The 27,179-nt window shown below is 39.0% G+C and overlaps 1 protein-coding gene across 2 annotated transcripts in view; it reads right to left on the bottom strand.

Annotated features, from left to right (window-relative positions):
- Positions 1-27,179, bottom strand: part of RAD18 (RAD18 E3 ubiquitin protein ligase) — a 123,171-nt gene that overhangs the window by 14,230 nt on the left and 81,762 nt on the right. The window contains exons 10-11 of one of the 2 annotated variants that reach the window (XM_007463714.1): positions 25,596-25,733; positions 20,580-20,754 (exon numbers count right to left, since the gene is read on the bottom strand). In XM_007463714.1, coding sequence (XP_007463776.1) covers positions 20,580-20,754; positions 25,596-25,733 — 313 coding nt within the window. The remainder of the gene's footprint in view (positions 1-20,579; positions 20,755-25,595; positions 25,734-27,179) is intronic. The other variant, XM_007463715.1, reaches the window with a different exon arrangement.

Below are 27,179 nucleotides of genomic sequence, written 5' to 3' on the forward strand. Positions count from 1 at the left end.
GCAGGAAGGTTACAAAGGATCCCTACTCTTCCAGCTAAGTAAGCAGGACGGCCAAGCCTGTCAAATAACCTTTTAGTCTGTGATCAATTAACCTCTAGGCTTTCAAATCATCAGTACAAATCACTGATTTGTTGAAGGAAAATACTTGCGGAGCATTAAGGACACAAACCTAAGAGGTTTTTGCTACACTACGTCAGTGAAAACAGATGGTACAAGGAGGTTTACAAGACACATCTCAGAAGTGGTCTGCAATCTCCTCTTCGTCTGCAACTTCAATACTACCAACTAGCACGATGCACAGTGCCTCGATTTCCTTAATTCTCATCACCTTTCCTCCTACTCCAGCTCAGTCACTAACCTGATGATAACCAAATCACTAAACTGAATGACAGAAAGTTTGGGAGGCTTGACGTTTACCTAAAATGAAGTTTCAGCATATTTTGCTACGTCTGCTGCTCCAATTCTAGTCACCACTAAGAAACTGTGAGTTGATGCTGACTAATACAATTAAAATAGCAGACAGAAATGTCCATTCCTTTTTAAGGTAATGTACTTACTATATTCTACTCAAAAGCCACATTCCTAAAATTAAACATACTGTTTCACAAATAGGATTTTACAAAGAGACTACTGGGCAAAACAGGCAGTGTTACTAAAATTATCACTCTCAGATCTCTTCCTTGTGTATAGCAGTAATTAGTATTTTTGAAATCTTAATCATTTTAATATGCCTTGGAGATCAAAAATTCCTTTCACACACTTTCAAGACATCTAAACAATCCTCCACAGGAGAAAATAAATTACTCCCTCCAGTATACCCAGAGTCAGGGCACGCACAAGCCTACACAGCTGTAGCTTTTAATTCTCAGACAAGAAATTTTTTCAGAGTAAACTTCAGATTCCCTACAATTTGGGTTTGAAACACTCCGGGAGACCATGATTTAAGAAGCCAGATGAACGTGGAGTCTGGAACTTGAACGTTAGAGCTCCCTGTGGGAGGGTGTTCAAATCGTGCTGCCTGATGTCACCATCCAGACCAGGCTAGAGTGGATATTATTATACAAATTAAATACATGAGATAAAGGTTTATAGGCAAAAAATATGAATCTTCAATTCTATGGAATTCCCAACCCCTATACAGGAAGAGTCTAGTAGCTCTATTTGGAACACCCACACTTAATTTTTCATACCATTTAGACTTCATTTTCAGCTCAAACTTTCGGAAGTGTAAGCTCAACTGCTTACTTCTTTGTTTGCTGGCTGCTGGCCGTTCTTTGTCCTAGCTGGTCCTCCTATAATATTTTACTCTTGTCATTCTCTGATCAAAAGTAGTGGCATAACATCTTATCAGGTGAAGGAAAACACTTTCTTTGCTTATTTCTCTTGCAGCCTTCTATTTCTACCAGTCAAGATTTTACCACCAAAGCTGAAAAGTGACATACCAAGTTCCTCTGGCAAAGGGAGGACTGCTCGTACTACCCAGAGGAAAAAAGTCACAGGTTTTAGTGTTGGACAAAGTCAAGGTTTCAGTCTTGTTTCTGTCATTTACTGTACCCTGACAAGTTACTTAATTTTTCCAAGTCCCAATATCCTCACCTGTAAAGTCAGGATAATAAGACATATAGTTCAAAGGAATATTTTAAAGATTAACCAATATAATACACAGAATGTTTAGCATAGAGCTTGGCACACAGTAAGTGTTCAATAAATGCTGCATCCATTTTCATAAACCAGATTTGGGTATGAATTACCCAAACAACTGCCTCAGCACCATGCTTCAATTTGCCCTAGGAGACCAGATCACTATGTGCTGCTGTTTTAATCTTTAATCTTTGGTTTCTATGACACCAGGGTGCAAATTCATCAGAACTTTTTATTTATCCAGCATGGCAGGTACAAAGGGTAAATGCAAACATCTGCTATAAAAATCCTGTGGATTAAAGATTACTTACAAGTGGAATTTTTCTATTATCTACTAGTTACTCTCCACCAATCCCCACCCCCCCAAATCTCCCCGCATAATTGTGGCATTAATTTGAGCATGGTTGAGTATATCCAACTTAAAAAAATACCTCTTTAAGGGCTGATCACTGGAGGACTGATGGGCAGCATATAAGCCCACTAGACAACAGTACTTAAATAAATGCTACCAGCTCCATGAATCCTTACTCAGACCCCTGTTTCAAATACTCTGTTCTGTAGGGTGAGCAACAGTTTATGTGCCAAGTACTTTAGCAGGTGGCTGACAATAATATTAGAATAGTAAACATCCTAGGCTGAAAAAAAAAAAATCACTCAATCACAAAACAAAAAATTACCATTTTGTTAGCAGTTACTTCTACAAATCACTGTGATGACTAGTTTATATACACTAGCTTTAATTCATATAAGAACCCTAGGTTTTATCCCCAATTGACAGGTAGAGAAACTAAAGGGAAAAGAGGGATGTTTTCATGCTCTCCACTAGATCTAGAAAAAGATAAAATGAAGAAAGCTCCAGATTCAGATATAAGAAAAATATGATAACAGAACGAACTTATTTATCAAGTAATATGTGGAAAATCCTTAATAAGAGATGAAATGTTCAATTTACAAAGAATTCACAATACATGATCACCTCATTTGCTTTTTAGAATCACCCAGAGAGGCGGGCAGGGCACAAACACTATCATCCTATTTTATCAACGAGGAAACTGAAGCCCAGGGAAATTATTTCAATCATCTACCATGTGCCAGGCACCCTGCTAGAGGCGCAAAGCCATGGCTGAACTGATGAACAAAGATGGACGGCTAGGTACAGGGATCTGATGGACGCATATAAAGTTCAAGGACTCGATGTCATAGCATCTTAGGGGAAGATACATTCCCCCAGAACAATGCCCCATTCATCCAAAGGACTGTAGATCCCAGGTACCACCCAGTTTAAGCTCTTTTGAAAATGCAAAAAATATGGGAACACGACTCCACGTTCCCACATTTTCTCTACAAGCTTTCAACAATCAAAATGCTCCATCTGAAACAAGATGAACCATTTAGCTTTCAGGGGTATTCTGAAGTCCAGAAATGTTCCCAGAAAAACAAACAAACAAACAAAAAAACAGTCTGTAATAAAATACAAAACAGTAAGGTATATTAGTAGAAAAAGATTTTGTGGCAACTTTAAATTCATTCAATGACACATTCTTAACAGTTAAAAACCAAATGTAATGTGTTAACCTTCCAAAAACAATTAAGAAGATTTTAAAAAATAACAAAGCTATCATTGAATTACAGTAAGATACTTACACCTTAGGTTCAGTTACTTTGACAAGGTTTTCTTTAGATACTGTTTTCTCTTAATTTGACCAGAAACATAAACACCTATTCAGCAATTTTCTTACTAATTCCAGTGCCCCTAAATTACAAAACCCTGTTACTATATCTGTCTTACCTTACTGCTGCATCACGAACCTTCACGAACCAATTTATATAATATGACACTGATGAAGACGATGACGATTTCCAAAACTTTATTGTAAAGTACCTACTCTTTTTTTGGCTAAAGTAGATTCATATCTTTACATGGTTCAAAATCAAAATGACATGAGAAGATGGACACTGAGAGGTCTCACTTCCTCCTCTGTCCCCAGGCAACCCGTTCCCCTCTGACTCCAGCACATAATCACTTATTAGTTTGTTGTTCATTCTTCTGATGTTTCTTTATGCAAAACCAAACAAATAAAAGTATACTCATTTCCTCCCCTTTTAGAAAAGAAACAGAATGCTATCTATGCTGCTCTGAATTTTGGTCTTTTCACTTGCAAATGTATCCTGGAAATCTCTCCGTGTCAGCATGTAGAGATTTTCCTCTTTGAACAATCACATAGCATCTCATTGTGTGGATGTACCAGAGTTTAATCAACCAGCTCCCAGGGATGAATCCTCAAAGTAGTTTCCAACCTTCTGTTATGATAAACTATAACTCGATGAGTAACACCAAGTAGAGTCATTTGTACGGGTGCACGTGTACCTACAGGACAAATTCATGAGAATATTGGGTAAAAGGCCAAACATTACTTTTGGTTGGTCTCACCAGCTTCCTCTCCTTAGGGACTGTATTATGTAGCACTCCAACCAGTAATAAATGAGAGTGTGTGTTTCCTCATACCCTTACTGCAGAGTCTATTAGCAAACGTTAAGATGCCTGCCAACCTAACCGGTGAGAATAGATGCAATTTGCATTTCTCTCTGGGCAAACCATCTGTTCAGGGCTTTTGCCCATTTTTCTTTTGAGTTTATGGGTCCTTTCCTTCTCGGTCCCTAGGTGCTCAAAAAGAATATCAAATCTTGAATGTTTTAAAAAAGGTTCTATTAAACCTCTATACATGATAAGAAAATGTATTAGCATGTCTTCTTTCATAGTCAACAACATTTCTAAGTTATATCTGAAAGTTAAACACATTCGAAGTTTTTTCTTAGTTGATGACAAAGAATTCCAAAGCAAGCATCTACTATATGGGCAATCCTCACTATCAGGTGATCCTACAAAACTTTCCTGGCATGTTCTGTTTCCCATTCTCAAAGGCTCACACCTCAAACTGCCTACCCGCCAGCCCACCCCAATCTCAGCTGATGAAACTGCCTTAAGTACGTTAAGAAGATAAAAGCAGGGGAGTTCCCTGGTGGCCTAGTGCTTAGGATTCTGGGCTTTCACTGCCAAGGCCCAGGTTCAACCTCTGGCTGGGGAACTGAGATCCCGCAAGCCACGCAGCGCAGCCAAAAATTTAAAAACAATAAAACTGGCAGGAACTTGCTGCCCCTGCAACTGTGCCTGTGTCCTGCCTTCCTTGCTGCTTCTACAGGCCAGTCAACCCCTCTCCTAACACAGGCCGACCCTTCCACCTGCTCCCACCTCGCTGCCTCCTCGGGACTTCACTCACGCAGCTGGCTCCCCACCCCTCATCAGTGTCCCCTTCTCAACCACATATTCCCATCAAAGCCCTCCCGCAATCCCGTGTTCCTCCACGTACAGTCCTAACCTCCGCCACCCTTCACAGCAGAAGTTCCTGAGAGCTGGTGGGAGTTGCTCTCTCCTTCGTCCCCTAAGGCTTCCCCTCAGTGCACACCGGTCAGTCTTCCAGGGAACCCCTTCACGTGAAGCCACACCTGCTAAAACCTTCATGTTGCCCAAGTCCACAGTCCCTGCTCCCTAGTCAAACAAGTCTTGTCTCATTTGACTTCTCATCTGTTTTCTTCTGTCAGCTTCCGTGGTATCACAATGTCTTAGTTTTCTTCATCCACCACTGGTCTTACGCTTCCTGGATCTCGTTTGCTCAGTCTTTTCTAAAGGCTTCTACTTCCTCAATGTTGGAGTGAGAGAGGGGTCAGTCCTAGATGCCTTTTTCTTCCGCACACCTGCACTACAGGCTCAGAGCCAACACCATGCCTTTAAGTGTATCTCGGGCCCTGATCTCTCTCCTTACCGCCGCCTCCTTGTCTGATATCTCTACTTGGTCATCTCACAGGCCCAAAACAAAACCCCTGATTACCAACACGACCCAACCCCCAACCCCTGGCCAAGCTTTCTACTGCCTCTCTCAGATTTCCCCATCTTACTTAGCAAGTACAACCACGCACCCAGTTGTTAAAGCCAAAATTCATCCACAGGCTGAGCTTTTCCTGTCCTACCACGTCCAAACCACCTGCACGTGCTGTCTATCCTACCTCCAAAATGTATCCCCAATCCCATCCATTTCCGTCTTTACCATGATGACCCTAATCTGCTCTACCATGACCCCTTGGATGGACTGGACCAAAGCCTAACTGGTCTCCCTGCTGCCACTCGCTTCACCTCTAACCCCCCATTCACTCTTCACAGCATCTGGAGTCATCCTTTTAAACCATATAAACCAGACCATACTGTTACCAGATCAATATTGATAAGTCAGTTGGTCCCCAAATTAATCTATAATTTGGGGAGATTAATCTATTAATCTCATCCAAAATTCCAGTAGACCTTTTCTTTCTTTTTTAGCAACTGACAAGTTAATTTTAAAGTTTACAGAGATGCAAAAGGACCCAGAATGGCCAAACCAATTTTCAAGCCCATGGCAGCACCTCTGGTCTCCAGCATCAATCATCTCTTTGATGGAAGATTCTGACGCACAAATGCTATCATATTTTTAGGTGGCAAGAAAAGGGTTAGGAAATATTGTGTTCAAGAGAGAATCATACCTTTTAGGTCAATCACTTTAAATTCTTATTAAAAGTGAAGAAAAGTACTGTGTATTTTTTTTCAAGGAAGAGGTAAAAAGACATTAGGTTAATTCCAAACACTGGAATCCTCTTGGCCCTCTGGAAAAAACTCAACTTCGAGGCACAATCAAACATCTGTGCTTATGTTAAACTTATAAATTTAAGGGAAAAAAAATTAAAAAAAGAAGACATCAACTCTGAGAGTCTAATGTAAGGGACAAATTTTTTAAATTAGCAAAACTGTCACTGCTACAACTAGATACTGAACCAAAATCTCAAGTTAAGTGGGCAGGGGGACAAAATCACGGTGCTTCATTTTGTTCTGACTCAACTATTAGCAGCATAAATGACCAACACAAAAAAACCCCAATACTAGAAGACAACGAGATCACAGTAACAGGTTACAGTATTCAGCCCCGTAAGGAGAAACGAATTACAAGACAAGCAGCATCTCAAGATGAAAATTTCCTCTACCACTGAAGGAGCTTTCATTCGAACACAAGTTCCCTTGACAACAAGAGGCAGGGTATGAAGCTCGTGATGGGAGCAGCATGTCTTCTGCACAGCCAGGCCCACTTCTATATCATCTGCCCAGCTGCCCATGCCGAGGACGCATGTTCAACTGTACAAATGTGGGAGGCCTGGCCAATACCAACCACCAAACCACAGAAACCCAGTATCAAGTCAAGGTTCAGGCCATAAAACTCTAGTCTTACGATCTGTTCAAGGAGGAGGAGAATTTTAAAACTGCCTTAAACTGCTGGGTTTTAGGCAGTGGACACACTGAACTGCCTTGTGACTCAGTTCCCACAAAAATGAGGCCTTAGACCAAATGATCTAGTGTATGAGAATTATCCCTCCAAAACTATATTGATTCCAAATTTTAATGCTGACACATATTTTTTAATTTTTGATTTGTACTATTACCCATACTGCAGTAACAAGATGTAAAAGGCTCTAACGAAATGTGCTTGCTAGGGCAGGGGCAGCATAGTAAAGCACCTTACAGGCTTCCACAAGTGACTTCTGCAGAATTACCTAAAAAATAACAAGCCTCCGCATTTGAGGCCCATCATATTTTAACGCTTGAATCTCTCTAAGATACAAGAACAATGGGTACTACTTACGTGGTAAAATCAATAGGAGTAAGCAAAATCAGCAATTTAATATGTACCCACGTTCCAGAATGTGACTATTTGTGTGGGACTAAGAGAACAAAGAAGACGTGCAAATAAACACGGCATGTCCCTCTGACAGGACAACCATATAATCTACCATCTAAACCCAGACACTTGGGAGAGTGATACGGGGTACTACTAATAATGATGCCAAGAGAATAAGTGGGAACCAGCCGATCTCAGAGACACCAGAACATATGGTCATTCTATGTCTAAGTGACCTTTTAAATAACTCAATTAAAATGCTGTTCTACTCACAAAGGAATCAATGGCACCCAAGATAAAAATTCTGACGCAATTCATGTTATAATGGGGCAAAATCTGGGCTGAGAATTACTGGTTTCAATTCTATTCGGTGAATGATTTGAGAAAAGTCACATCACCTCTCTAGGCCTCCATTTCCTTACCTGTGATATGAAGCTACTACATTTAGTGATTTCTCAAGGTACCTTTGAAATTGAAAATGTTTGTATTCTATCCTAACGTGCCTTCTTCCCAGGTGCTGAAGGTCTCCAAGGAGACCTCAAAACATGTGTTCTTCTGATTTAAAAGCAAAGATAGTATAAATTGAGAAGGCAGGAAAAAAGCTCTGACTTTAACTTTCAAGTTGACTATAACAAATTATAAACTTGAACAATTCACTGAAAATACAAAATTCCAACAGCATGATGTGCAAGTTACATATCATTTCTAGTTCATCCAATTTCATTCACCAGAACAAGACTAAAGGATTCTGATTCTGACAATTTGTGTTAAACTAGAGAAAGCTCTTAACTGCCTGCCTATGTTTGGGGGTCTGGGAGTGCTGATCCAAAATAACGATTGACCCTCTAACATTTAGAAGGAACTGGTAGTTCCTTCAAGGTCTCATACTTACTCTGCTCCAAGCATTCTGAAAAATACGTTCTCGCCTACTCTCTTTTTTTTTTTTTTAATGAAGAACTAAATTCGGAACCAGTCAAGATTATATCTGTTTTATGAATCAAGCCAAATATACACAGAAGCACACTGAAACAAGAATTCCTATATGGTTTACAAAATGTCTGAAAAACTAAAAAGGGAAGCACATTTTTAAAAACTTCAACCTTATGCAAATAGCAAGTATTACCGCGTCATGCCAACCCAAACTCTCAACACTACAGTCATCATACCAATACCTCCGGTGACAATCAGACACTGCTACAAGCTATGACAATGAAGGCATCATGTGACAAGTGTGGAACCTAGAAGGGACTGCCAATTTCAACAAGCATTTTAGATACACAAATTAGCAACCACTATGGAATTGTAAAACTCTCTCCTGATACAGAAAATTGAAGGGCTCAAAGTAATTTTACAGAGGGTCTTTATATTATGGCAGTTCATGAATTTGGTGAAAACAAAGAAAAATATCTACCACCTAGGGTTGACTCAGAATGCTGAAAAATCATGAATTTATTATAAAACAAAAACAAAAAAAAGCTACTATAAAGAAGCCCATCAGATTACCCAGTGAAAATGCATTTAAAAAAAAAAAAAAAATCCCGGGCTTCCCTGGTGGCGCAGTGGTTGAGAGTCCGCCTGCCGATGCAGGGGACACGGGTTCGTGCCCCGATCTGGGAAGATCTCACATGCCGCGGAGCGGCTGGGCCCGCGAGCCATGGCCGCTGAGCCTGCGCGTCCGGAGCCTGTGCTCCGCAACGGGAGAGGCCGCAACAGTGAGAGCCCCGCGTACCGCAAAAAAAAAAAAAGTCCCTAAAAGGTGCCAACATGAAGTATCTGAGAGACTCATTATTAACAGCAAATACCCTTTGCCGATGAGAACGGGAGAAAAGATAAAAACTATCTGTACTTTCACATTGTTCTGGGAGGATCACTACTCAAACCACTTTTACAAGTATATATTCACTAATGAAAACATGGTAACTGAAGACGATGAGGCTTATCGTAAACGGTGCATGTTTTCTCTTTTGATGAAACGTAAAGGCCGAGTAAGCTACATCCTATGAGGTGGAATCAGTCTATAAAGTAAAAATATTAGCACAAGAAAGCAAAACTGATAAAACAAGTAAGACAACCGAGAGGAAAACAGAATTCTTCCTTCACGCTTCATTCATGGATTACATTTTGACATAGTACAAAATAATGCACTTTATGGAATGCACTACACAGGGCTTTATTAATTTATATGACTAAATGTAATATGTACTATTAAATGAAAGAAAAAAAAAGAATTCAATAACTAAACTTACTACAACCTAGAAACTGTGCAATTTACCACTGAAGAAAATGTTTCGATGACTATGGTTTTCCAGTATTCAATACATTCTTTGAATATTTTCATGCCACTATGTCTCCTTATTTTGATGTTGTAATGTACTTTAAAAAAAACTTTAATTTTAGAATAGTTTTATATTTACAGAGAAGTTGCAAAGATAGTACAGAAAGTTCCCATATGCCCCACACCCAGTTTCTTCCATTGTTAACATCCTACATTAGGTCTGATACATTAGTTATAACCAATGAAGCAATATTAATACATTATTATTACTAAGGTTCATATTTGATTTGTATTTCTTTAGTCTTTACTTAATGTCCTTTTTTGGTTCCAGTTCATTCAGGACACCACATTACATTTAGTAGTCGTATCTCCTTAGGTACCTCTAGACAGTGTTGGTTTCTCAGACTTTCCTTGTTTTTGATGACCTTGACAGTTTTGAGGCATGCTGGTCAGGTCATTTTGCAGAATGACCCTCAACTGGAGTTTGTCTGATGTTTTTCACACAGTCTGACTGAGGTTACTGAGTTTGGAGGAGGAAGACCACAGAGGTAATGTGTCATTTCCAGGTCATCACACCAAGAGCACACACGCCATCAACAGAACACTGCTGTTGACGTTGACCTTGATCTCTTGGCTGAGGTATGTCTGTCAGGTTTTTGTTTTCTCTTCTTCTCCCCTTCTTTTCCCTTTCCTTTCCTCTCACCTTCCTTCCCCCCTTTTCTGTCTCTTTTTCTAGCATTTCCCTGCTTCCTGCCCCAGCCCTGGATTTAGCCATTTCTCCAAGAAGCACTGGTTCCTTCTTCTGGAAAATGTTATTAAATACCAAGATCAGGGCACTAGGTGTGCTCCTTGCAACTGTGCTGCCCTTGCTTCTGGGCCCTGGCAGCTCACAGAAAAAGGAAACACATGTGTAAAATAACTAGCTCACTTACACACACAAATCTATAAATATTTCTGTATGTATCCATCTGACTCTATATTAAGCTAAACATGAGTTCATTTTAAGGTCTCCAATTCTAATCCACTACCACATGGATAGTTTTAGCCTTATTTGTCTGTAGTCTCCCCTCCAACAGTCAGAAACCTGACTCCCATTTGCCATCCACTTAAGACAAAGACACACAAGAAACATGACAGAAAAAAATATTACACTAAGCTACAGATGAGAACGCTAAGCTACGTACGAGCAGAATTAGACAAAAGTCTTCTGAAATAAGTCAGGGAAAAACCCCAGCAAATACATATTAGAGAAATATTTAAGGTTCACACATCAGTAAAAATCAGAGTACAGAGAAGTATACTTCAAAATACCTTCTGATTCTTAATCATGAAGAAGAAATTCTGTGCAAAAAACAGTTAAAAATAATTGCTATGAAATGTGCCAAATGAAAGGTTAGCTTTCTCCCGCGCTTTTTGTCCAAGGAGGATTCAAAGGCACACAATACTGTCACCTTTTGATGAGGACTCCTAAAGACTTTCCCCAGAAAGACCAGCTGGCTTCTTCTGCCACACCCGAAGCGGAGAGGACATCCACAGACACCACAAGGCCCACTAACAGTGCTCTAACTGCCACCGAGGAGAAACAAACCAGGATAATGAGGAAATATTCCCGACAATCAAAGAACTCCCAGTTCCGTGCTTGTGATTTCCCTGCCTAAGACCCAGAGACTTTTATTTAGTATGTTGGTGAACTTCAGTTTGATAAAAAAGATTACTTCATACTTCAGTTCATTATCTATCACACAAGAGGAAAAAGTAAATTGTTTCTCATCAACAAACACATTTTCCTCCAGCAGTTTGTGGACCCATTTGTCTCAGAGCTTTCTAGATTATCTGTCCCTTTCTCTCCCTGGCATCTGCTCGTCTACCACTTACTCAACAGCCCCCAAATACCCTTACGTCTCCCCTTCCTGGCAGCGATGGGCAAGTGAGCTTGGCAAACAGGGGCACAGAGGGGCAGTGAGCTCTGGGACTCCCCCCACCCCCGCTCCTGCCTTCTCTTGGGCCCGAGATACAGACAGAAGTCTACAGTACCCCATTTGCATTAACAGAGTCTACAGAAAACCAAACCAGTTTCCTGTCTTCAGCTGGAATCACGGCCTGGGCAGATCCCACTGGTGCCCTGCCCCTACCCCCTTGCCCTCATCCCCTGACGTGCTTGATCTCCAAACGTAAGCGCCTTTGCCTGACGTGCTAGAGCCAGCTCTGTCGCCAGCATGAAAGGCTGGAAGCAGCAGGGAGCAGCCCCCAACCAAACGACATATCCCTGCCCCTTGCCTTGGGTGGCACAACTCAGGTGTGTGTGTTTTAAACCAGCTCCCAGTTCCCAGGAGGGATAAACCCCCGTGGCTCACAGGAATGTCTGGTTTGATAATATGCCCCTTAAATGCTATCTTCCCTTTCCTGTCGCACTTTCCCACTCCCTACAGTGCGGTTCTTTCACCTTCTAAATTAACCACTTCCACTCAAATCCCTGTCTCGGGGTCTGCTTCTCAAAAAGCCCAAACATTTCAAGCACTGCATGTTTACTCTCTTTCAAGAATGTGAAGAGCGAGCTGACTTGGCCATAAGCATTATCAGTCAGGAAAACTTGGGCTCTGACGTCAACTAGACCTCGGCTCAAGTCCTGGTACTGCCATCTACCATGTGTACAACCCTAAGCTGCTTATGTGACCCCTTAGACCTTTCATTTCCACTTCTCTAAAATGGGCTTGCCTGTGGACTAAGTGAAATAACACAGAACACTCCTAGCACTCACATATTGTTAAGTCCAAAAACCTCCTACAAAACCCATCAGCTTTTCAATAGCAAGCATCAAGGGACATATCCCCAAGGACTCTTTGAGCTCCTCTCCTCAGGAATCCTCATATTGCTGTACTCACCAATTCTGAACTATTAGGTTTACCCAATCCTAACCAACACCCACACTGAAAGAACTGACTAAACCAAAATCGTAATCTCAACACACAAGTCAGCTTTGCCCCTCTGGCTGAGAGGCCACTTTGATGATAGAGGTAGTGTTTCCCATTCCCTTCAACAAGCAATAAACTCAGCGTGGTCTTATCAACAGGCTGATGGTGCCAGTACTCTACATTCCTCAGATGAGTGTCACAATGGCACTTTTTCTCTTACAATTTCCCCATCATTCTCCAATTGACTCAGAATTTAAGAAAAGCTGAAATTTAACTACTCCTTAAAATTTCCAACAAATTGTAATCAAGATTTCTTCACATATTTTTGTTTTTTGCTCTCTTGCTCTTAAGAAGTTTGGACAGATGTCTCTTGGAAAAATGACTGAAAAGTGAGGAAAAGTTGTACCAAAATATATGAAATGCATGGCCCATAGTTAATACGCCTCTTTGTCAAAGTTTCCGCTGTTCTGTGCCTGTCTGTATTGTAATTCCTACACAATGATGCTGCTACTGACCTAGCATCAAAGAAGAGGTAATGGTTTTGGCCAGGAAGTGTGAAAAGTTAAAATGTACTCATTCACACCTTACCTGACCCAGGTTCTTTTATGACCAGCACTTGGCATCTGCAAGAAGGTTCACGCAGGTTACAGGTTACCAAGCAGTGAAATTAGGTGGTCTCTGTGATACTCTTCATTCCTACTGAAATCAAAGTCCCTGCTTCATTAGCCCACACTCTCTAACACACCAAAGCTGAGGTAACCATGTTGAGTCGGTCCTGAACAGACTGACTGAAATAAATATGGTTTCAGAGACTGAGAACAATACTCAGCATCCCATGTAGATCCCTGGCTACCACTTTTTTTAGCCAATAAATCGTAACTATAAATCTTTCCTTTAGAAAACCTTCTGGTATAAACAAGCTTCTCAGATTATGGAAAATGACCCTTTCCAATAAATTTTTTTAATTTTAACAATTTCACACTTACAAAAAAAATGACTCTCAGACCCTTCACCCAGATTTTCCAATTGCTAACATTTTGCCACATTTGCTTTCTCACTCTTTCTCTCTGTGTGTGTACACTCACACACATACACGTTATTTTTTTAAGCACTGAGAGTTTCAGCCATCATGTCCCTTTAACCCTTCAGCGTGCATTTCTTAAGAACAAGTACATTCACTTACACAACCATAATAAAATTTTCAAAATCAGGAAATTGAATACTGATATAATATTACCTAATCTATGACGTTACACAATTTTTTCCAGTTCCATAAAAAGTTTCTTTTTAACTTATATTGCCTAGAATTAAAGTGCATACATATATTTTTTAAATAATGATCTAAATGTTCTTCCAAAGAACAGCATGACCACTATTCATCTCTACATGAAGATTAAAGCTTCCTCTCTAGGGTCATAATCAAAAGCATCTTTTCTTATAACTTAGCACTCAATAAAAATGGAGTTTTTTCTGCTTGCCAAAACTCAGGGAACAAAAGCCCTCTCTTCTTAAGAAGAACAATAAGTGAATTTACAGAAATTTGGACAAGTCTCTTGAACTCCCGGAAGTCATCTAGGGGGTGTACAAAAATCTAAAATTCTTATCAATTTTTTTATCATCTGTCTTCAAATTGGCAAGAAAGAATCAATATAACATTAATAATTAAAACTCTAAAAGAGGTACTTATTTAGGAGTTAAGAATCAAATTAGCAACAAACAATTTCATCCTAGTAATTATTTGGATTAGATACACCTATTGGATCTTAAAGTAAGATTATTCTTAGTTGTCAATCTGGCATATTACATAAATTTAAATACTGCTCTAACACAAAGAAAACCAATAGTATAATTCAGTAAGATCTATAATCTGTATTACAGCATGACTACATGAATTAAAAAAGCAACTCACAATTTATTTTCACTCACATTAGACCTAAAACAGCATGACTTGTCTCTTTAAAAGAGAAAAAAAAAAAGCATAAAAATTTACAAAATAGTATGATGCTTCTGTATTAAAAATGTTCCTCTAAGTATCCACGTACCCATACTGCTGTCTTTAGAAGAATGTACATATGAAAGTGTTAACAGTTCTTTCTGGCTGATAAAATTTTACTGGACTCTTACTTTTTGTTTACCTAAATTTTCTATTTTTCACAATAAGCATGCATAACATCTAAATTAAAAGTTGTTTTGAAAATCTAGGGCTTTACAGTGAAAGCAATAAAACTATCATAAAAAGAAAAAGTGAGAAAATTTTCGTAAAAAATGAAGACTTCAATATACAAGGAATAAGCATAATTCTAGAAGGTTGATTCATGGTCTGCAATGGTCAAGCGGTAAAAGAACACAGATAATTTATCAACTATTAACTTGTCAAAAATAACAGGATTACAGAATGTTAGGGTTGGAAAAGATCTGAACAAAGTCACTGAGCGTCATGTCTCCATCGCCCTTCCACGTGATGTCTGAATTATGGAAAATAAGTGTTGGACCAGACAAATAAAGACCACTAATCTCTGAAATGCTTTGATTCCACTAAAGGCATTTGGTTGTGATGGGTCCCTTTTCACTCTGAATTCTTGTCCTGACTTCTAAGGTGTTAGTTACCCTAATCAACTGCGTATCTCTCTTGACCATTTAGATTTTAGAGTCACTAAATCGCACTGGCATTAACCAATGGATCACTATACTTTGTGACAGCCTTCTGCCAGGCTACCACCAACTTTATGAGTGTTATGACCGACTTTATTAGTTTCCAACTAGGTGGTAAAATTATGCTTGAAGTGAGTTAGGGACCTTATTCATATTCAGATACTACATTTCAAAAATCTAAGACAACATTAATGGTAAGAGGAATCATTATTTTTAATGTTTACATATCCAGAGTTCTTTTAAACATAGGTAGACATAGGTTTTTATCTTATACCATTGTTGTACATATATTTTTTAAAAAACTGAAATAAGTTGGTTAAAGTATTCCTAAAACGTATTCAGATTCGGAGCCGTACGCTTCATCGTGTTTGTTTGTTTGTTTTTTGCGGTACGCGGGCCTCCCACTGCTGTGGCCTCTCCCGCTGCGGAGCACAGGCTCCGGATGCGCAGGCTCAGCGGCCATGGCTCACGGGCCCAGCCGCTCCGCGGCATGTGGGATCTTCCCGGACCGGGGCACGAAACCGCGTCCCCTACATCGGCAGGCCTACTCTCAACCACTGTGCCACCAGGGAAGCCCTCTTCATCGTGTTTTGACTCAACGTCTACGATGTCTGTTTTTTCCCTCACAAAGTCATCCTCTGTACCACCAAAAGCACTGGAGATAAAGCATTTCTCCAAATTACCTGACAATTGTCTCCAGGCATTTCACGTAAGGCACTGACACCCATTCTGCAAACTAAACTCATAATTTTGTTTTTCTCAATCACATAACCTGTGACTGGAAGATGAGCAGCTTCTGTTCAAAGACAGCAAGAAATGTCTGACGAATTGACACTTGACACCCAAACAATAGTCTTTGCAACAGATGAATCAGTCAGGCTCACTGTTATTACTTTGAAATTTTTCCCATCTATTCCAAGAGATGTGACCATTTCTCCTGCCTTCAGTAGATCATGTAACAAACAAGCAATCCTTTGCACATAGTTCACTAACAAAACGTAACAAGTCTTCAGACACTTGTGGGCATCTTTAGGTCTTGTAAATCATTTGACTGTTTTGCAAGAAAATACAGAAATACAGTCATTCATCCAACAGTGAACACTACCTCGCTAACATCAAACTTTCACCCTGCTGTATTTTGTTACTTTCTTTGTACACAACTTTTTTCTCATTATTTTGCTGAAGACATTTTAAATGACAAACCAATGTAATGTTAACAATACATGTAACTCAACTGAAACTCACACACTGGCAAGTATATCACAACCACCACCTGGCTGGCAGCAACTGTAAAACACCACTGATCACTGTACCTATCACAATTTCAGACATTAAAATGTAAAACAGAAAATGTACACCTTAGAATCAAGAAATCCTTCACTTAATAATGGTCGTGTAGTGACCCAAGGCAGGAGATATTTTTTTAAATGAGTGACAGACTCAATTCTTAAGGACTTTGATGAGTAATAACAGGAAGGACAAGGATAGTCAAATAACTATAATACAAGGCAAGATTTGATTTAGACAAACTGCTATGGAATTCAGAGACGCTGCTACAGGAATTCACAGAGGAAGTCAAAACTACTTCCTGCATAGTGGCAAGAATAAGAGAAGAGGTCGGAGGAAGGGCTATGAAAAAGGGTCATCTGAGAGCAAACTTAAGACATGAGTGATGGAGCAAAGTCTCAGAGGAGGTGGATGAGTTCATCTTAAGAAAGAATATGTCTTTCAAAATGTATTAAGAAATGTATCTTTCTCTTACAGTTAACAGGAAAGAAGTGGTCAGAAATTACAAGAAACCTTAAAATGAAAAGGAAGATCTGGAGACAGGTCAGATTAGCTGCCTTGCTGAACTGAGAGACAAGGTGTTCGTTCATTCAAAGTGAGGAAACAGACACAGGCAACTGGGTAGGAAATGCAATAAGGAGTAAATTAGGTGGTGAGCACCCAGCTGAGGCTGAATTAAATGAATTTTCAATGGAACTAATTAGCCCAGGCTCACAACTTTCTAAAGTTCAGAACGGAAGTAGGAAAAAATAAATAAATTGTGGGATTTACTCTATGATATAATAGCTTAAGAATTAGAATGAAGGAATAGAGGACTATGAAAGCATTTCTGAAATATCCAGTCCTAGAGACCCAAGTTTTGCAGTATTACTGAAGAAAATTCAATTGATTTGGTCTTTATAAAACCAGAATAATAATCATATATTTATCAAAGACCCTCACATCTATTATCTCATTTCATCTTCCCAACAGATCTGAGACAGAGATATTTATACATGCTTTTCATAGCTATGGAAACGGACTTCAAAAGACTGACTCCCAAATCATCCAGCAGATCCTGACCTGAAGCCACTCAAATGTAAGCCTGTACTTTCCTGCTGCACCACGGCTGCTCCCCCTGCACACTTCCTCCTCCACAGTCCACTCGGGAATCGGCTGCCCAGTGGGCCGCCCTAGTATCAAATCAAATACCACTGTACTCCCACTCTCCCTTTAGCCTGAGTTTCTAGGTCTTATATAAGGAACAGATTCAACATTTTAAATGTAAAAAACCTTAGACTGACAAAATGACAGGGCAAATTAAAAGGAGGGTATAAAAGCGTACTTAATTAAATTAAAATTTTAAAGTTTAACATATTTAATAGTTACAATGTGTGTAACACTTCTTTATACTTGAGATATGAGTACCAGACACTGACCGATTTCTCAAGGCAAGCCACGCAAATCCTCATATTCGGTCTCTAAAGCTAAGCTTCCAAAGTGTGCAAACAAAGTCAATGATTTTTGTCCTTGTTAAAACTACAATTAGAAACAACCCAAACGTCCATCAACTAATAAATGAATAAATAAAATGCATATCCATACAATGGAATATAATTTAGAAAGAAAAAGGAATATAGTACTGAAACATGATACAAAATGGATAAACCTTGCAGACAGTACACTAAGTAAAAGAAGCCAGTTACAAAAGACCACATATTGTATGATCCTATTTATATGAAATGTCCAAAATAGGCAAATCAATAGAGACAGAGTAGATCAGTAGTTGCCAGGAGCTAGCAGAGTTGGGAGGAACCGTGGAGCGACTGCTAATGGGGATGAGGTTTCTCTTCGGGGTGGTGAAAATGCTCTAAAATTGTGGTGATGGTGGCACAACTTTGGCAACACAGTAAAAACCACTGAATTGTCACTTAAATGAGTGAATTGTATGGTATGTAAATTATATCTCAATAAAGCTGTTAAAAATTCACAATTAGCAGGTAGTTCCACTGGTCATGGGTGTATTGGATGGGTGTGTGTGTGTGTGTGTGTGTGTGTGTGTGTGTGTATAGACATATATACATGCATAACTAATTAAAGTGTGGAAGAATATAAGAGCCTACTTTAAAAGAAATTAAATGGTTTAATAACCCTCTCACAGTTCAGTGATGCCTATAAGTCTGTCTGAGGCCAAGACCTCCAACAAACTCATCCTGTTTCCCACACTCTCACCACAAGATAAAAATACATCTGGCTGCCATGTGTCTCCCCTTTTCATTTTCCTCCATTCCACCCTCCACTCCAAATATATAGAAATGTCCCATTTCATCCTGGCATTCCAGAACATTCGGGCATCTCGTGACTATGCTTAAAAACTCACTCTTATTTCCCTGAACTCTGTTTCTCCTCCGTTTCTACCCTGTACTCTGATAAGTTTTGTGTTTAAAAACAAACACTACCCAATGAACTTACAGGAATGGCCCGATCCAAAGTAACTGTGCAGCAGAGCCACAGTCTTGCAGAAACTCAGGCTACCGTATCTTCTGCCTTTACCCAACTCGGGATAAAACTGATCCCGATCTGATCTTGAAAATGTTCGGGGCAAAATGAGAAGATTTTCCCTTCCTAATACTTGATTCTGAATAACCTGAAGCTGTTTTCCAAGAACCCTAGGAAAGCAGAGGGTCCTTGGGTATATTCTTCTCTTAAAAAAATTTCTTCTTAATTTGATATTTTAGACTAGACATAATCTATCATTCTAGAGTACTGTGAGCAATTTTTAAATGAACAAATACCAAAGATTAAACAACATGTTGCTGTTAGCATTTAAAATTGGTACAATTCATTCAGAAGGCAACAACACCACCTACCAAGGTCAAAATGATGCTAAAGTTAAGGGAGTAATTCATTAGAAACAAAAGACTTCCTATAGGGAGAGTTCTACCACAGCTTTAGGTGTGTAAGTATAAAAAACACTGGGGAAGATGTAGAAATACAATAGAAATTTAAAAGTTTGGTCAATTATGGTACGGAAACCCAACAGAATGCTGCATCTACTAAAAAAAAGTTATAAAGATGAGGTAGAAACATGGGTAGCATTTATCATATAAAGTGAATGGTGAGAACACAAAATGGTAACTATAACACAACACTATGTCATCTTTCAAAAACACATCATCTTCTTAAATTGTCTTTTAAAAAATTTGGAAAAATGACTCACCTCCAAATCTCTCATTGTAAAAGGTTCCCCATCCATTCTATTTGCTCAATTAAATTTTTCTTTCTTTTGTCTTTCTGGCCACCTCAACTTTCTAGTATAGCTGTGTTTATCTCCTTCACTCATTCTTTTGATAAAAATTTCACTGCCAGTCAGGCTCTCTTTTCTAACTCTAGGAAAAATATCTATATAAAGGCTACATTTGCAGCAACATGGATGGACCGAGACATTGTCATACTGAGTGAAGTAAGTCAGACAGACAAAGACAAACACAGTATGATATTGCTTATATGTGGAATCTAAGAAAAGGGTACAAATGAACTTATCTACAAAAGAGAAAAAGAGTTACATATGCAGAAAATAAACATGGTTACCATGGGATAAGGGGAGGGGGGAAGGGATAAAGTTGGAAGACTGGGATTGACATACACACACTACTATATATAAAATAGATAACTAATAAGGACCTACTGTATAGCACAAAGAACTCTACCCAATACTCATAATGGCCTATATGGGAAAAGAATCTAAAAAAAAGAGTGGATATATGTGTAACAGATTCACTTTGCTGTACAGCAGAAACTAACACAACACTGTAAATCAACTATACTCCAGTAAAAATTAAAAATAATTTTAAAAAAAAGCCTACAGAGCAGAAGACAAAATCCCCAGTGACTGCTGCACATACTCCCCACATCATGCCCTGATCCCTCTGTGAACCCTACAAAGCAGCAGGAGACAATGGAAGGAGATGAGGAATGGCACCAGGCCTCAAAGCTATTTTCTGGTTACTTTTGCTGGTCTCTTAGAATGCACAGAAAACAGAAATTTAAAATAATCAACTACTGCAAGTTTCTTACCTATTGCATGAATCTGACTCTGGTGAAGAAAGAGCTTCCTCTTGAATATCAGTACAACTGGAAGAATCATCTGGTCTGTCAGGCTCTAGTTTCCCTGGGGAGTCCAGCTTTGACTGAGGGAAGTGGTTTGTTACCGAGGGTATATCTGAGAATTTCATTTTATTATCTTCCTGTCCTAAAAAGGAAAAAAGAAATGAAAGAAAGAAAGAAAAAAAAGAAACATTTAAGAGTACCTTAAAATTTACAACCTCTGTGTATTTATTATTTCCACAACATTTAATATTCCTATTTGGTAAAATAGAAGTTTATGGGACACTGATTCCAAAACTCTAGTGACAGCCAGAGAGTAAGAATTAGCACTACACTGGTGCTATCTGGTTATACTGTCCACCCAATGTATTTCCAGATTAATTAATTCAAAAATAAAATGTTCTTTAAAACAGGAGCAGGGAGAACCTTATCATTCTAATGAGGCTTTTATTTACAGTATTACTAAAGAATTCCTGAATACTTCACAGATCAGAGAATAGTGATAAACATAAGAAACATGACAAAAAAGGATTAAAGATTCAATTAGTAAGAGAAGCACAATATTTGTCACTGACTGCTGAATGGTAGTGAATCCATCTGGACATTTTTCTAAATCTGTTACATAGAATCTAATATTCACTGGGGAAGAGAAAAACTAATCAGACATAACCAATATATCTGTTTGATCCAACACATGTCACATTTCTACACATCCCTTGTCATATTCTCGCTTTCCGAGGTCTCTTACTGCAGATAAAGATAAAGGCCCAGGAAAGCTGGGGGGATGCAGACACAGTGTTTGCAGGAAGATGACATGCAGATGTGACCAAATATCTGTGAATATAAGTGCAGAAAATCATCTCTGTGCAGGATTCTTCAGTGTCCAGGCCCCTCCCTCATGATGTGTTTCAGGGCTCTGCTGGGACTTCACTTGTGCTTGCTTTCAGATTCAGGGACCGAGTGAGTTCCTGACATGCCTGACGCGTGCTACTGGGATAGAGCTCCCTTTCATGGGTTTGCTCATAGAGTAGAAGAGCTTTCACACATCACTCATGCACTTGTGGAGGCAAGTGACCTTTAACAAAGGACAACAACGAGAACTGTCAAGGTGTTGTTATAAAGATAAAGTTTATGGAAAAAGAATAAGACAGATTCTTCAAACAAACAAACAAAAACCTTTCCAACTCTATATGGTCAAGATTTTTCCAGAAATAATTATAAGTTTTCATTACCCTTGCAAACAGCATACATCACACAAGAGTACAATTTCTAAAAATAAGCTCCTGATGTTGTCTGGCTTTCACTAAGCCTGCTCATTACCAAAACAAAACTGTACCCTCTAATGTTTATCTGGGAAAGGGAAACATGCAGTCAACTAAAAGGACCATCCAGGATCTCTAGGATATTTTCTTGTAAACAGACACCTAGGACCAGGTTGAGAGGAATCAATCACCCAGTAAACCCGGTGAACCCAGGCAACTCCATCACTCAACTGGCTGGGAGAATGCAATCAAGCCGGCAAACCACGGAGCAGGAATTCAACATAAAACTACCTTTTATTTTTGCACCTGATTTATATTCTTCTCTTACTTCTTCCCCTCTTATATAAGCTTCTACAGGATAAATTCCCTCTTGCAGACAAATATCATTCAACAACTGTGGGCAATGAAAGTCAGTTATCCTTCATATCTGCCCATGGATCTCAGGACGGAACTCCAAATAAAGCCAAAAACATGAGGCCCCGACATTAAACCTCCCTAAAGAAACATAAAGTAACAAAAACAGATGAAGGTTTTACTTAACAGGACACATACCTTGTTCACTTATATTGGCACTTTAATGAGCAAGTTTACTCTAAAGAGCAAAAGTTACACTGGTTGTATGATGCTATAAAAAGCCCAACCTGGGCTTCCCTGGTGGTGCAGTGGTTGAGAGTCCACCTGCCGATGCAGAGGACACGGGTTCGTGCCCCGGTCTGGGAAGATCCCACATGCCGCGGAGCGGCTGGGCCCATGAGCCATGGCCGCTGAGCCTGCACGTCCGGAGCCTGTGCTCTGCAACGGGAGAGGCCACAACAGTGACAGGCACGCGTACCGCAAAAAAAAAAAAAAAAAGCCCAACCTTTCAGTCTGTGCCAGTCTGTCTGCCTCTCTCTCACACTCCCCACCCATCCCTGACACATGCGTTCATGCGCAGCTATCTACCAGCAGCACTCATCTCTGAACCCCAGACAGAGCAATACTCATGTGCACATACACAAAGAATACACCAACCCTGACTACAAGCAATCAATCATTTTCAAAAGAGATTCAGGGCTTCCCTGGTGGCGCAGTGGTTGAAAGTCCGCCTGCCGATGCAGGGGACACGGGTTCGTGCCCCGGTCCGGGAAGATCCCACATGCCGCAGAGCGGCTGGGCCCGTGAGCCATGGCCGCTGAGCCTGTGCCTCCGGAGCCTGTGCTCCGCAGCGGGAGAGGCTACAGCAGTGGGAGGCCCGCGTACCGCAAAAAAAAAAAAGGAGAGATTCAGCCAATAAACAAAAATATTCTCTTAATCCGAGATATTAAGCCAGATTTTCTCAGGACCTCAATTACTCTCCTTTAACAACTGCATGAACAAATTTAACTTGTTCACAAAGACCATGAAGTATATACTTATACTCAGGCAGCAACCTACTACACGACACCAAGAGAACTGAGGACAAAAATAAAGAATGCAATAGCACTGAAAGAATAAAACACTTAGAAATAAATCTAACCAAGGAGGTGAAAGACTTGCACTCTGAAAACTACAAAACATTGTTGAAAGTAATTTTTAAAAAGACAAAAATGAATGACAGACATCCTGTGTTCATGGAACGGAAGACTTAATATTGTTAAGATGTCAGCTAACCAAAGCAACTAATCAATGCAATCCCAATGGCACGTTTTGCAGAAATAGAAAAATCCATCGTAACATTCACATGGACTCTCAAGGGAACCAAATGGCCAAAACAACCTTGAAAAGGAAGAATAAAGTTGGAGGACTCATACCTTCCAACTCTTAAATTTGTTACAAAGCTATGGTAATTAAAACAGTATAGCACTGGCGTAAGGACAGACATACAGACCAATTAAATAGAACACAGAGTACAGAAATAAACCCTCACAAACATGGTCAATTGATTTTCAACAAGGATGTCAAAAGCATTCAACAGGGAAAGGACAGTCTTTTTAACAAACAGTGCTCAGAAAACTGGATTATCTACATGCAAAAAGATGAAGATGGACCGTTACTTACACCATACGCAAAAATTAACTCAAAGTGGACCACAGACCTAAACATAAGAGCTAAAACTATAAAACTCTTCGGAGAAAACACATAGGAAAATCTTCATGACACTGATTTTGCAACAACTTCATGGCTATAACAGCAAAAGCACAAGCAACAAAAGAAAAAATTGATAAACTGGTCTTCACCAAAATAAAGCACTCTATGCATCAAAAAGATACTATCCTGAAAACAAAAAGACAACCCAGAAAAAAGCTGAAAGATATTTGCAAATCATATATATAATGGATTAATATTCAAAATATTTAAAGAACTCTTAAAACTCAACAACAAAAGAACAAACAAGCCAATTAAAAAATGGGCAAAAGACTTGAACAGACATTTCTCCAAAGAAGAAAAACAAATGGCCACTAACCATATAAAAAGATGCTCAACATCATTAGTCATTAGAAAAATACAAAGCAAAAAACCACAATGAGATACAAATTCACATCTACCAAGACGATTACAGTAAAAAAAAAAAAAGGAAAATAACGAGTATTGACACGCATATAGAGAAACTGGAATCCTCAAGCATTGCTGGTGGGAATGTAAAATGGAGCAGCCACTATGGAAAATAGTTTGGTTACCTTCTGAAAAGGTAAACAAAGAATTACTACGCGAACCAGAAATTCCATTGCTAGGTACATATCCAAAAGAATGGAAAGCAGAGACTTGAACAGATACATGAACACCAATGCACACAGCAGCATTATTCACAACTGTCAAAAGGTGAAAATAACCCATTACAGAAGAATGGATAAACAAAATGTGGTATATAAATACAATGGAATTCTGCCATAAAAAGTAATGAAATTTTGATATATGCTACAACATGGGGACTTTGAAAACATTATGCTTAATGAAATAAGCTGACAAAGAAGGACGAATAATATATGATTCCACTTATATGAGGTACCTAGAATAAGCAAATTCATAGACACAGAAAGTAGACCAGAGATTACTAAGCAATGGTGGGGAAAGTGTAAGAGTTATTATTTAATGGGTACAGAGTTTTCGCTGGAGATGATGAAAAAGTTTTGGGTGTAATAGTGGTGATGGTGACACAACACTGTGAATGTACTTAAGGCCACTGAATTGTACATTTGTGAATGGTTAAAATGATAAATATGTTTTGTATATTTTTATCACAATAAAGACAAAACAATAAAGAATTTTCTTGTACACTTTCCTCCATTATGATTGTTTTTTGTTCACTGGCCCAAAGTCCTGGCAACATAAATATCAATCTCAAATTTTAAAATGGGTTGAGATTGGAATGTGCTGTGTATTATTAGCCTTAGATGTTTTAGCAGAACATTCCATTCAAAGTTAATACCAGCGACCTATAATAAAAATAATTTATTCTCTTTGTAGGATACCTAAGGGTCTGCAGCAATAAATCCTATACTTCAAGCTTAAACAACTAAAAAACTTCTGATTTCTCATTAATGGAAAGGAAGACAGATTTTAGAACCTGTGTCTTCAGGACATCTCAACGATCATTCTTCCCAGAGTAATAAACCTAGTTTACATCCAACAACTGCTATATGTCTAAAAATACTTTTGCCCATTTCAAATACCAATTAAGTCCAAAGTAAATTCCTTTGGTTTTTTCCTTTTGATATTAAAAATTATAAAATTCCATATACTTCTGTTTTTAGTTAAAGTCTCTTACCCACGCATACAGATAATAGCTTTTCTGTAGATTCATCTTCTTCTTTTGTTACTTTTTTTTTTGACATTCCAACAGTTTTCTTATATCCTTTTTTGGCTTGATCCACCAGACGCTGAAATTCATTCTGATGTTTTATACCTGAAATTCAAAAGATCTCCTCAGTAAATCAAGGACTATAAAAGTTACATGTCTACAACCGATGGACTGAACACCAAGAATAACACAAGCTTGCTCTTGGACACACTTACAAGGAATTTAAAAGGCCTGGGGAGCTGAGGAAGCATGCTTTTATACCTTCCCCGTTCCTCAGATACAAACTTGAAACATGATATTCCTAGTTCGCAACTGGAGGTTTCTTCCCATATCCCACTTTTAAAAAGGCTTTTTGATAAGAGCAGGAAAGATGCTGTTTTCTTAAATATAACCAAGACACCATTCTAACTTCCCAGACACACCCGAGTACTAAGAGGAAGAACATTAACTGAGTATAAAAGCAGAAGCTTCTAGAAAAGTTGGATAAAAAGACAGGATATCTACTTTAATTTCCCCTTTTTCCTTCACATTTCTTGCCTGTTTCCTATCAGAACCCCTTTAATAATCTAAGATCCCCACCACCACCAATCTACCTTATCTTAGGATATTATAATTAACCAATCTTAATTTACTACTACTTTACCACCTCTGAAGATAATTTAAGCCTGACCTCCAGGTCACCATTATTAATGTACATTAATTTACTCAATAAAGAGTAGCCGTTCATCATTCGAGCATGGACTTGAACACATCTATTTGTGATTCTGAACCATGGTTCAAACAGCTGAGGCTGTACTTACTTATCTAGCAACCTTAAACACTTAAGTCATGGTCCAAAATGATGTTGTAGATCCTATAAAAATACATTTTAGAAAGATTCATACTGCAAGTAGTTAACACAAAGTTTTGAGACTGTTTTCCTCCAGTAACCATCATATTCCCTGTAGTGCAATACCATGAATAACTGGGTTTAGGGGAAAATTTGTGCCTCGGTTGAAAACTATGCATTTTCTAGAGCCACCCTTCCAGGATTCCAGTCATCCACTGCCCTTGAGCTATGTTACAGTTCTATACCACAATGGAAAAGAATTCTTGTCTATAGACAAGCAGAATCCTGTCTGGTGAAGGTTCGATTGACTTCCGTCCCCCGCTGGAAAAAGCCAGTTTTCCCTCCATTTGCATATTTATTTCAATATTCCTGATCTATACATGTGACTGTTCTTTGGACATTAGGGAGAATGCTCCTAATTCCAACATATTTATGTGCATGGTATGTGTATGAAAACTCCCAGTGAAACTAATGTGTTGGGTTGCAACGTGTCTGGTAAATTTTAAGTAATAGACTGGTTGAAATTTCAGCAAAATATAAGCTGCCCATAAAGATTACTAGAAAAAATTAGCTCTTCAGAAATAGGTGAGATCTCATGTAGAATACAAGCTAGGTGATTTCTTTTTTCTTTTTTTCTGTACGCGGGCCTCTCACTGTTGTGGCCTCTCCCGTTGCGGAGCATAGGCTCCGGACGCGCAGGCTCAGCGGCCATGGCTCACCGG

The sequence above is a fragment of the Lipotes vexillifer genome, unplaced genomic scaffold (genome assembly GCF_000442215.2).
Source record: "Lipotes vexillifer unplaced genomic scaffold, Lipotes_vexillifer_v1.1 scaffold1387, whole genome shotgun sequence".
Taxonomy (NCBI): Eukaryota; Metazoa; Chordata; class Mammalia; order Artiodactyla; family Lipotidae; genus Lipotes; species Lipotes vexillifer.